This window comes from Macadamia integrifolia, chromosome 12 (assembly GCF_013358625.1).
Source record: "Macadamia integrifolia cultivar HAES 741 chromosome 12, SCU_Mint_v3, whole genome shotgun sequence".
NCBI classification, from domain to species: Eukaryota; Viridiplantae; Streptophyta; class Magnoliopsida; order Proteales; family Proteaceae; genus Macadamia; species Macadamia integrifolia.
The window spans coordinates 11,312,344-11,324,872 of NC_056568.1; the positions used below are offsets into that span (position 1 = coordinate 11,312,344).

Here is a 12,529-nt window from a genome sequence, read left to right on the forward strand (position 1 = left end):
AAAAAAAAAAAAAGTGGATTCCTAATTTGATTGTGACTTATCAAATAAAAATATAAAAATTAATAAAGGATTTCTGACAAGCAACTCACAAAAAAGAAATAAAGATATAGAGACGACGTCATTTCATATAAGCAAGAAAGAGATAATAGAAACATAGGGTGCCAACCTACCTAAAGTTTTAATATACAATGTTAGCATATATATCATCGATATCAATTTGATATGGGATCAAAAATTCATTTTTTCACCTAAAATGTAAGGTTTATAATCCCATATAATTGATCAGTCCAATATTATTGAGCATGGCCAATTCTCTTGCTGAGTCCAAGTAACCTTTTTCCATAAAAAATATCATGTGGTACATTGCATTTGGCAGGAGCAGAAAGGGTTACATAGTCAATTTGGTGGTTATTCAACCTTTGATTTCTTTTCCATGAAAAATTTTGGTCAATGATTTTGACATAGTAGAATCACTTTCCAACTTTGCCAATCTATTTCTCTACCGTGGATGGATGTGGATGGATGTTGAAGTCTTAGTCTCTACGTGGGCTCCTACGTTATCAATTGAAAGCTCAAAAAAAAAATCTCTTTCATTGGAAAATGACAGCAATATAAAATCAACAGTAATCATTCACCAGTGGGGATTTTCAAGATTCAAGACAGCTCATAGTTCATAAGTGGGGATTGGTTTTTTATTTTTATTTTTTTAATATTTATAAGTGGGCTTTGTTTCTACTTATTAGTTGCATGGTCTCTGTTGATTGTGAACATAGAGATTCTTGGTTTTGTACTACATTAATTTATGGGTAATTTACAATGCGACCCCCTGGAGAATGCCAATATTAGAGGGACATCCCCTCTCTTTCACCAAATTAAACTCGGACCCCCTACTGTCAGTCACGGTTAAGGAATATGCCTTTTATGCTGATGTCAGCAATAATATTTTATTTAAAATACCAAAATGCCCTTATTAAATATGAAATACCTAAATTACCCTTATAATAAGTTACTATTTCTTTCCCATTTCACTGAGAATCGTTCAAAGCTGCGACGACGGACGGTGACCCGTACACTTCTCGCTTCCACCGATCGCCCTCTCACCAAGCTCGATCATCCCGGCGTTCTCCTCATCTCTTCCGATGGGTTCCTGCTTCCCAATCTTCAACTCCAGCAGAAACAGAAACCACCGATCGCCCTCTCACCAAGCTCGATCATCCCGTCGTTCTCCTCATCTCTTCCGATGGGTTCCTGCTTCCCAATCTTCAACTCCAGCAGAAACAGAAACCACCGATCGCCCTCTCACCAAGCTCGATCATCCCGTCGTTCTCCTCATCTCTTCCGATGGGTTCCGATTTGGGTATCAATTCAAAATCCCTACCCCCAACATAGGTCGTCTGATCGCCAACGGCACATCTCTGTTTTCCCTACCCTTACGTTTTCCAACCGTTACTCGATCATCACTGGACTCTACCCTGCCTACCATGGCATCATCAATAATTATTTCTTCGATCCCATCTCTGGGGACTCATTCAACATGGGCATCCACGAAAGCCGATCAACAAATACAATCAATTACCCACAAAAAAAAAAGAGACATTTTTTCTTGAAAAATCATCAGAGACAGTTCGTTCCTTACATCAATGGTTGGTTTTGAAAGAAACTGATCAAAATAAGTGATAGACAGAAAATCTGTTTGGAAACGAAAGCCGAAGAACGCCGATGTACCTACCGCCGACGTTCCTTCCGTTTCTTCTTCTCTTGCAGATTGTCTCTGCTTTTGGGTTACTTTTTTATTCCCCTCTGTAGGTTTGAATCAGACAACGGTAGGTACGTCGGCGGAGCATAAGAGATCCAACAACTTCACGAGACCTGAGAGTTGAAGAGGTTTGTCGAAGGTTTTCCAGCGGCGGAGACAGGTGTTTGCGACGAATGCAGAGGGCATCGGCCACCACCAACTTCGGCGCCACCGCCATCGGCAAGCCTACCTACTCTATGGAAGAGAGAAACAAAATAGAAGAAGGGTTAAAACGTGTTTCAATGAGAAGGGTATAACGGTCATTTTATCTCTTGACTCACCAGTGACTGATGGTAGGGGGTCCGAGTCTAATTTGGTGAAAGAGAGGGGGTGTCCCTCTAATATTGGCATTCTCCAGGGGGTGGCATTGTAAATTACCCTTAATTTATTGATAGCATAGTTGACACTTAAATCTTGTAGATATATTAATTATCCAGCGTCAATCCAAAAACGCTTTTTAGGGGGCATAATCAAGGAAGTCTTGTACTTGTTTCTTTCCTTAATCCCTTACCTTTTGCTTAATCATGAAACAATTTGCAAGGTGCCAAACGTGAAATGATGGTAAATTATCCAATCAAGAGGAAGACAATTGCTAATCCAGTTGGTGATAAGATTCTAACCAATAGTTAGGAGGGGTCTCATGAGGTTAAGAGATGAACTCTCTTGCTTCGCTAGTGAAAGGGAGTTGAGGGGTATCTAGGTATGATTCAAAAATCAAATCGAATCAGCGAGAACGTCTATATTGGCATCAACATGGATGTAATTTTTAATTTAGTAAAGGGCAAGGTGGTAATTTTGTGTCATTCTTTTCTTTGTCTTTACGCCTAAACATCGACACAACCTCTCATTGATCTGCATGCTAAAAAAACATAACTACGTAAGCGGGCAGCATTCTCTTAGATAATAATATTGGGGCATTATGCGTCCATCACCCATCAATGTGTGAAGATTTTCCATCAGATCTATAACAAAAACAATTTTGTTATAAAATCTTGGGTGGTCTTCAAATGTGAATGCATGGTGGGAGAAGGGAAAGTGGTGGGAAGGTGCAGATAGAAAATAACAAGCGAAGCAAATTGGTTAATTTAGGGTTAGCGTTGGGGGGAGTGGGAAGCACATGAGGCAGGGCCACCAAAGCTCCAGAGGTGAGGGGCCTCATCAGACAGGTAAGCCAACTGTCCCCTTCGTCTTCATCAGTTCCCCCTGATTCAGTGCACTTCCCCTCCCTCTCTTTCGCACTGTCACACTTCTTTCCCTCTGGGTTACAATCATTGATTTGATTGGACTTCTCAGTCAGTCAGTCTCTCACTCCGTCGTGGAACCTTATTGGAAACGTAAATGAAAAAAAAAAAAAAACCAGCTGGCTCGCTTGCATTTCCATCTCCCAACCACAACAACCGACCCACCACACAGAACAGAACAGAAAAGAGCAGAGACGAAATGAGGGTGAGGGACGAAGGACGGACTGCCTGGCTACTTTCCTCCATAACTTCCTCCCATGCTTCCTCGTTATCCCTTTTGGATCCTTGACAATTAATACTTTACACACGGTTTCTGTTCTTCCACTCTGGCTCTACTGGACTTACTCAGGTCCGGTCGGCTCCTCTGGCTGATATGCTTTTGTCTTCACCTTACTTACTAGGGGAGAACATGGGTCGGGTTGACCCGGGTATTTTAAATCCCTAATTCAACCTTAGGTCCTCACACTTGGGGCCAAATCAATCCTATTGTGTTCATGTCCAGGTCCAACCTTACGGAGTTCATGCCAACCTAATCCCGCCCTAATTGCTCATAACAAGACCTGATTGAGCTTAGGGTCAGATTGCTTATGTTTTTGTCATTTGTATCTCATGCATTAGAAAAGAGAAAAGATGCACCAATTGGGCTGGTGAGAGAGGAAAGGAGAAATTGCGAAGAAAACCCTGATCTCACTTAGTTGGAAATAGTATAGTGTGGGGCCAATGGGTAAATAAGTCTCATTACAACAGATTGTCCTTTACCTAAAAATAAAATCTGGACCAGGTTGGGCTAGACTTAGGCTTAAATCCAAGCTTGGCCCAACCTTAATTCAGGGTTAGTATTTTCAATCTTAACCCACCCTTAAGGATAGAAATAATAGCCCAAGCCCTATTCGGGCTCAAGACGAGCTAGGCCATCAAGGCCAAATGTTCACCCTTATTACGTAGTATATTTTTATTCATTGGAGGAGAGTTTTTCTATCAATTCCCCTCTGTGCCGATGGGCTTAAGAAAAACCACAACCTCGCTTGGTTGTCGAGAGTTCGATTGGACCTCATTGATCGATTTCTGTCACTTTACAACCCAGGGTGGTGGTGGTGATTTAATCAATCTCCACCATTTTAAGACCTAGGAATCCAGGACCGTGACCACCCTGTTTAACTAATTGGTTGTTTGGTTTCTTATGTATAATCGGATTCATACCAAACAAGCTCATACCAATTGGTTGTAAGGGTGTTATTTGAACCGAAACAAAAATTGGACCAAAATTGATCGTTTTAAGCCGAATAAAATTGGTGACAACTGGCAAACTCTTAGATCATAGTTAGTAAGTTCGGGTACCACAAGAAAATGGGTGTGGATATATATAGATAGTAAGCAGACCTCGGTTTCAATAATACTTCTAATAATTTGACTTAAAAACATGCACAAAACAATATGGTACGCATTTAATATGTAAAAATATTAGGTCAAAATATGGGCATATATTCACTATGCAACATCTATCTATCTATCTATATGTTTCTCTTTAAATATCTTTTATAGAGGCCCATAGGGGATATTTTGGGCCAATGAAAATAATGAGAAGATAACAGGCCACCCTTATAGAGAGCAGATCAGGTTCACATACGAGACGACTCTAGCCCATGGATTTAGAATTAATTTTTTCTCTTTTCATGTAATAGATTATGAGAACATTCTCGTACGTAAACCTAATCAGTTCATACACTTATAGGCTCAAGCCACCCCTTCAGCCCACTCAGTCTGCCCTATGCCCACGTCCCACCCTTAGTTTCACGCTAAGATTGGACCAATCAGATAGGTGTGTGGTCTTGTTTAATCATATACAGCTGCTTGGCTTTTCATAGTTGGCATTTGGCTAAAGGTCACCATCTTGTGACGAAGACAAAGTTAACTAATCCTTAAAACTAGGGTGCAACAGGGCTGGATTGGGCCATATTTTTGAAAACTTCAGCCCAATCCTAATTCCCCCTTATCTGGACCCAGGCCTGGCCTGGTCTTAATTTAGGGCCTAAAAAATCCAACCCTGTCCTGCCCTTAGGGCCAGGTGGAGCTGGCCTTGATTGGTCCTGAGTCTCCTCATCATGGGGAAGGGGGAAAGGAGATCTAGGGGCTGGGTCAGGCTGGGAAGAAGAAAAAGAGTGGGCGGGGCTCAGCCTGAGGCCTCAACCCTTTTGGCCCTAACTCAGGGACAGAAATTCCTAAACCTACCTGTCCTGAAGGCCAGGGTATCTCAGTTGAAGCCCGTTTGGGCTCAGGGTGGGCATGGGATGACTTGGCCAAACTTGCAAGTTGCAACGCCACATAAAACCATTGAGATGAAGATGAAATGAGCCAGATTCTGTTGGACTCAAAACCGCCCATCTTAGTGTGAAGCCCAATTGAAACGAGTTAGATCCACATTTACATGGGGTCGAATTGACCCAAATTTTCTGAATCAAATTGGTTTCCCGGAGTCAAAAAGTCAAAATAATAACAACGAAAGCCACGTAGCATTTTAAGTCCTCTATCTACTCAACACGTGTACATCCATGCAAATAATCACAAAGCCTAAAAAACTCTTCAAAAGCCACCTCATCCCAATCCATCCAAGACAAAGAATCTCTCTCACAATGGCCATCTCTTCTCTCCTCCTTCGACCCTCACCATCTCTCCTCTCTTCCAAACTCTCCGACCACCGTAACATCTTCTCTGGCAACCACTTTTCAATCTCCTGCAACATCAAATCCAACCCAGATCGTAAAAACACAGTTTCCCATATCGTCAAAGGCCACAAAGAATCCTGGAAAGAAGAGCTTAAAAATGCATACCAAGACCACCGAGTCAGTTTAGAAGAAGTAGATCGTGATGAGGAGGCGTTCCAGGAAATGGTGGACCGGAGATGTGTGGACAACGTTCGAATGCTGATGGTGGACGCCGTGCAGCAGGCCAAGGCAGGGCACCCAGGGATGGCATTAGGGATGGCTGAAGTGGGTTATCATCTGTACCGCCATGTGATGAGGTATAACTCAGGAAACCCCAATTGGTTTAATAGGGATAGGTTTGTGTTGAGTGCAGGCCACGGGTGTCTGCTTCAGTATGTTTGTCTTCATCTTGCTGGGTTCTCATCGGTTCAGGTAAAGTGATTTCGTTTTTAACACTGGACTCTTTTTTTTTTTTAATGGATAATTTAACACTTGGGACTCTTGGAGCACTGAGATTAATGATTTAGGGCCTGGTGTCTACCCTTTGGGCCTAATATTCAGTCTTGGACATCTTGTTTAAGTTGAAATTAGGCTGGGACCTGGTTGATTGTGGCCCAATGGGCTTAAAATTTTTATATAATAGTGAGGTTGGGTATGCTGTTGGGTTTCGATTGGGATGAGAGGGGCATATGAAACTTTTTCAAGGAGAGAGAGATTTGAATATACCACTAGCATACCTAGTCTTTTCAGGGGACAAAACAATCATGAAAGTGAGATTTTGCGCCTATCCACACAATCCCCATTTCGCACAAACCATTAGGCAACCCACGGATGGGTGTAAAGGATTTTATTTCTACACCAATAAGGATGACTTTCCCCTACTGTTGAAATTTCTCTATTTTTTTAATTTTCATATTGTGCTTACTAATCTAAAGACTAATTTGCATCTAGATCGAAGACTTGCAACGCTTGTGCAAATTAGGGAGTCGAACCCCTGGCCACCCTGAGAATGTGGTGACAGAGGGTATTGAAGTCACAACGGGTACAAAACTTCTTCAATGTTATTTAGCAAATATCTAATTATCCATTGTTTAGATTCTAATTTGCCCTTTGGGAAAAATGTATCGCTTTATCTATGGATAGCAATGGGGATAATTTGAATTTTAACCCTACAAGATGATATTAATCCTTTGGGAAAAAGAATCCCATGACACTAGTGTACAAATTCCTGTGCATGCCCCCTCACATCTCGTCCGTGGATCCTACACTCTCTCCTCATTAAATGCCCTTACTAGAAGATTCGACCACCCACCTCCTAATTGGTGGAAATCTGCACTTTGGCTTCTTAGCGATCCCTCTCCCTTGCCATTTAATCTGTAAAACTAAGGTAGAATTAGAATGGTGGTATATATATGCCGTATACTTTTATTGGTAGACCGTTCCTATTCATTATGCTTTTCTTTATGGGACCTCTTATTTATATAAGGGAGAGGGATTTTTACGATGTCAGACTGTAATTTTTCCATAATGAGGGAAACTACGCACAAATTGTCTATTAGGGGGAGGGGTTTAATTAGACAGAGTGGGTATCCAGGGATGGGATGTGAGAGGGTGTGCACAAGAATCTGCATGCTAGTGTCATGGAAATATTTTTTTCCTTTATATGATATTGGAAAGGAGAAAGATTTTCTACCAAAAAAAAAAAAGGAAGGAGAAAGTTTTCCACCATGCTATGCAAGGTGAAGATAGAATCTCTTCATCAAGGTGTTTTGATAATTATGATTGGATTTCTAGAATAGTACGTACTATCATCATTGACCCCTATTTACAGTGGTCAGAAATAACCTTTCCCATTCCAATAAGAGGAAAAGCGATTCTCCTTCACCGTGGATGAAGGGAAACTCGGTCCTATTGGAAAAAGTCAAATCTAATGGTCCCATATAGCATATGCTATTATATATTTCATTTGGGTTATATAATTCTACATTACATATTAATAGATTGATTGCTCCATGTATTCTTATAACAGGGCCATTGGGACAAGGTGTTGCCAATGCAGTTGGTCTTGCCCTTGCAGAAGCTCACCTAGCTGCACGATTCAACAAACCTGATGCTGTCATTGTGGATCACTATACGTAAGTCTTGACTTGAACAATGGATACAACTATTTTATCTGTTTAAGACTTTAATAATAGGCTAGTTTTTTTTTTCTCTCTTGATTATTAGGACTAGGGTAGCTAATTAATTATTTCAATGGTAGATATTGCATCATGGGTGATGGATGTGCCATGGAAGGAATATCACATGAAGCTGCTTCTTTGGCAGCCCATTGGAAGCTCAACAAGCTCATATTGATATATGATGACAACCACAACACAATAGATGGAGATACCAGTCTTGCATTTTCTGAAGATATTTCTTCTCGATTCAAGGCCCTTGGTTGGAATACAATCTCAGTAGATGACATATACAACAATGTGGGATCCTTTAAGACTGCACTTCTATCTGCTTCAAATGAAACTGAGAGACCAACTTTCATCAAGGTTTGTGAGATTGTAGACAATCCTCTCTCTCTCTCTCTCTCTCTCTCTCTCTTATGAGCTTACTTGAATTCATCTAGCCAGGTGAAGACTTTGATTGGGAAATTGTCTAGAAAGGAAGGGACATCAAAAGCTCACCATGGTACATTTGATGAGGATGATGTCAAAGAAATGCGAAAGAAAGTTAATTGGGAAGATCGAGAACCATTCCATGTTGTTCCAATGGTTTATAAGTATGGATTACTTTGTGATAATTTTGTGTACAACTTTAAACTTAAGAAAGAAAAAGTGGTGAATTGCCATTTGAAAAATTTGTGTAGCCACTGAAGGAAGAATTGTCGCTTATTTTCAGGGAAATGAAGATCCCAAGACTAATTGGAGAGAAGCTAGAGAAGGATTGGAACTCTGCTCTAAACTACTATCAAAGCAAATATCCTCAAGAAGCTGTAGAATTCAAAACCCTCCTCAATGGTGGTTTGCTTTCTGGCTGGGAAAATGCATTACCGGTAATTGATTCATTCATTAATATATATATATTTTTTTTAGTGCAAATAAAATATATTCAACAAAGCCCAAAAAAAAGGAGTAGCTTCTCAACAAAACGACGACCTATCCAACAGCTAAAATAAGCTGGAAGGGAATATCGAAGAAATTCAAAATGACAGCCCAAAACAGCCAGACACTTGAGCCAACCAGAGAGAGAGAGAGAGAGAGAGAGATAAAAAAGGACCACAACCCAACTAACCACAATTCATTCATTTTACTTATATTGAGGAAATTAGTAAAATCATCATTACACTTGTTGCACACTTTAGGTCTTTAGAGTTGAGACCAGGGTTTATAAATTAGATCATTCTGGTATCCATACTGAAATCAGGCAATCTGCCAAGGCTGATCCTGGTTCCCACCAATCCGGCTCGGGCAGATTCTGTAGGGGAAAATCCTAGATGCTTGGAATCTATCGATTCTGATCTGGATCCTGATTCTGGGTTTTTAAAACTCGGTGTCACTGCATCATGACTGAATTTTTTTCCTATTATTGTCTAGAACGTTTTGCTTCATAAGGACATGACCTGGATTTAACATGGTCTATGATTGTCGAAACAGGAGTGGTCTCAATCTGATCCTGTAGATGCCACTCGGGGGTACTCAGAGAAGTGTCTAAACCAGCTAGCTAAGGTGCTTCCAGGGTTGATTGGAGGTAGTGCAGATCTTGCAAGCTCAAACAAAGCTTATCTTCATGACTATGAAGATTTCATGAAGCCTACCTCTCCATGGGGACGCAACATCCGCTATGGAGTGCGTGAACATGCAATGGCAGGGATTTCAAATGGTATTGCTCTTCATAAGAGTGGATTGATACCCTTCGCTGCTACCTTCCTCATCTTCTCCGACTATATGAAGAATTCGATCAGATTGTCTGCTCTAAGTCGTGCCGGAGTCCTTTACATTATGACTCATGACTCAATTGGTCTAGGGGAAGATGGGCCGACCCACCAGCCTGTGGAGCAGCTGGCAGGTAAGGGTTTCGATCGGTTATATATTGGTTTACGTCCTATTTTAGGTGTTTGGGCCAGCTTTTTACATTTTCACCAACAGAAAATACCTTTTTTGTTAAGGTTATAATCCGTCAAGCTTTTTCCAAACATGCATCCATATTGATTGAATTAAAGAAGAATATAATTTAATCAGGTTCCTTATTTGGTTTGAAAATAAGTAATCCAGTTTGGGTCATCGGTTTTAATCATGAAACTGAAATTGAATCGAATCAAACCAAAATGAGGAAAGATTACCTTTTGAAACCAAAATCGGACCGATTTACTTTGGTTCAATTCAGTTTGATTTTAAACGGCCGGTTTTTGGTTCTAAATTGACACCCTTATTGCAGGTCTTCGTGCTATTCCACGGCTACTAGTCTTCCGACCTGCTGATGGTAATGAGACCTCCGGTGCCTATAGAGTGGCTGTCACTAACAGAGATACACCTAGTCTTATCGCCTTATCAAGGCAAAAGTTGGCGGCAAACTTAGAGGGAACGTTGGCGAATTCAGTTGAGAAGGGTGGATACATAGTAAGTGACAATTCTGAGGAAAATTTGCCTGAGATTATACTAATTGGTACAGGTTCAGAATTGTGCCTTTGTGAGGGAAGTGCAGAGAGACTAAGGGAGGAAGGGAGGAGAGTGAGAGTTGTCTCACTAGTGTGTTGGAGACTTTTTGATCGCCAGCCAAGAGAGTATAAGGAGTTGGTCTTGCCTTCAAGGGTAACCAAGCGTGTAAGTGTAGAGGCAGGCTCACCACTAGGGTGGAGGCAATATGTGGGACCAGAAGGTGTAGTGGTTGGGGTGGAGGATTTTGGGGCTAGTGGTGCCTATTTGGATACATTTAAGAAGTTTGGGTTCACTGAAGAGAATATAATAAGGATGGCAAAGTCACTGCTATATAATTAAGCTTAGGGATACTTCTCCATAATTTTCTATCCAGAAAATAAAACCTGGGTGTTTCCTTACCTTAAAAGGACTTGTATCTTCTGCTTTGTCTGTTATCTGGCTTAGGATGTTACTTGTTCTATATGTTCCAGGTCTGTAATTCATCAATAGAATGGTGGCTATAAACACCAGCCCAAGGACTTACTCAAGTCTCTAGCTCTATCGGCACCGGTGCCGCTGCTATTCCTGTTATCTAATACAGAACTATGAGTTCAATCATCAATGGCTCCATAATTCCATCCCCATCAAGCTAAGATTAAGAACGGAACTAGAATCTTTGTTCTACGCAACCCTAATTCCAAGAGAGAGGGACCTCTATAATTGCAGTTTGTTGTTAGGGTAGAGACCAGTCTCATGTGTTCGTAGTCTTTAGTCTCCTAACCCATCATAGGAAGACGATCTTTCATAAGATCATTGAATATATCTATAATATAAATTAAACCCAAATTGAAGACTTATTTTACTATTTTTTTTTTTTTGCAAAGGATGGGTATTGATTAGTCTCCCGGGTCTATACTGACTCTATAACCGCATGGATTAGGTTATACTGGAGTTAATAAGAATCATTCAACTTTCACTGAAAGTAGTGAAGAGCACTAAATACCCTCATGTGAGTCACCCTAAGGAGGTAAGAGGAGTCAAATTTTGAAACACACACTTCCCTTTGTCAACTCGGCTACCCCTTTGGGATTGAATGTATATATTTTTATTTGCTAACGACGAGTATTCAGGTCTTCGATCTTGTTGGAACAAGGAGTTATTTGTGACGAATGAGGAATTCTTTAACAGATACCTTAGCCCAGAAATCCTTGTCCATGTAACGGACGATAGTATGGTTAAATTCCACTTCGTAGCTGATGAAACATTGTATTTCGCCTACTACATGCCTTACACGTGCTTTTGAATAGACAATTTTACACAATAGAAAAAAAGGGAGGGTGGGGGGGAGTTTCATTTGATCCCTCCACAGCCATGGCAGCAGGAACAAGCATTACCATCCAAATAAGGTTATGAGTTCTTATGGTGCAAGTAATGAGTAAAAGTTAATTCCCTCCTAAGGCCAGAGCGAGTTGGTTGGCTTGTTTGTGATTGGTGTAGACTATTGTAGTATGAAACCAAGATGCTTCTAGAGATTGATCATGTAAAAAGAATCTTTCAATTAAGTGGTGAAATTGAGGGTTGGGGAGCTTTAAGTGGGGAAACACAAAACACCAATGAGTATTGTTTTTATACTATAATGGCTTAATGGACAGGCTGATACATATGGATTATAGTTTATAGGGTCTACTTGTATCAACCACCACTCACCAGCCACCACTAGGAATGTGGGTGAAAGCTTAATTTCCATTATTTTTTAAACTTTATATACTTCTCCCATTGAAGAAGTGGAGCCACAATTGAGTGGCAGAACTGTTGTGTTATAGTGGTTTCATTATTATTATATCCTGTCATTTTTTTTACTTTCTCCCAGTATTTTGGGTGAATTAGAGAGAGAGAGAGAGAGAGAGAGAGAGAGGGGGGGGGGTTGTTAAAATCTATGGGCTAGATTTTATTCTTGAGTTAGAGTCAGGAATTCCATCAAGATAGAGGAATAAATAGGCATGCAATTGGAGCCACTCATGAGTGTGACAAGGTAGATATGGAACTGTTACTAGATAATATGTGGCTATGGGGTCTTCTAGGTGGCTGCTCAGTTGGCAGCCTTAAAGCTGATGGCCAGATTCGAAAATCTAGTAGGACTGTAATTTCAAAGAAGTGATCAAT

The 12,529-nt window shown here is 40.6% G+C and overlaps 1 protein-coding gene across 1 annotated transcript; it reads left to right on the forward strand.

Annotated features, from left to right (window-relative positions):
• Positions 1–5,655: 5,655 nt before the first annotated feature.
• On the forward strand, positions 5,656–10,914 carry LOC122057655 (transketolase, chloroplastic-like). Its single transcript, XM_042619839.1, has 8 exons — positions 5,656–6,170; positions 6,690–6,780; positions 7,768–7,873; positions 7,999–8,281; positions 8,363–8,511; positions 8,631–8,784; positions 9,386–9,797; positions 10,167–10,914. The coding sequence occupies exons 1-8, from the start codon at positions 5,667–5,669 to the stop codon at positions 10,724–10,726; spliced, it is 2,259 nt and encodes a 752-aa protein (XP_042475773.1). The 5' UTR covers positions 5,656–5,666; the 3' UTR covers positions 10,727–10,914.
• Positions 10,915–12,529: the final 1,615 nt, after the last annotated feature.

Bases quoted from the DNA above. Each gene is read 5' to 3' on its own strand.
- LOC122057655 (XM_042619839.1), top strand. From the start codon at position 5,667: ATGGCCATCTCTTCTCTCCTCCTTCGACCCTCACCATCTCTCCTCTCT. The intron at 8,512-8,630 runs GTATGGATTACT...GCTTATTTTCAG, and splicing joins GTTGTTCCAATGGTTTATAA to GGAAATGAAGATCCCAAGAC. The intron at 8,785-9,385 runs GTAATTGATTCA...TTGTCGAAACAG, and splicing joins GCTGGGAAAATGCATTACCG to GAGTGGTCTCAATCTGATCC.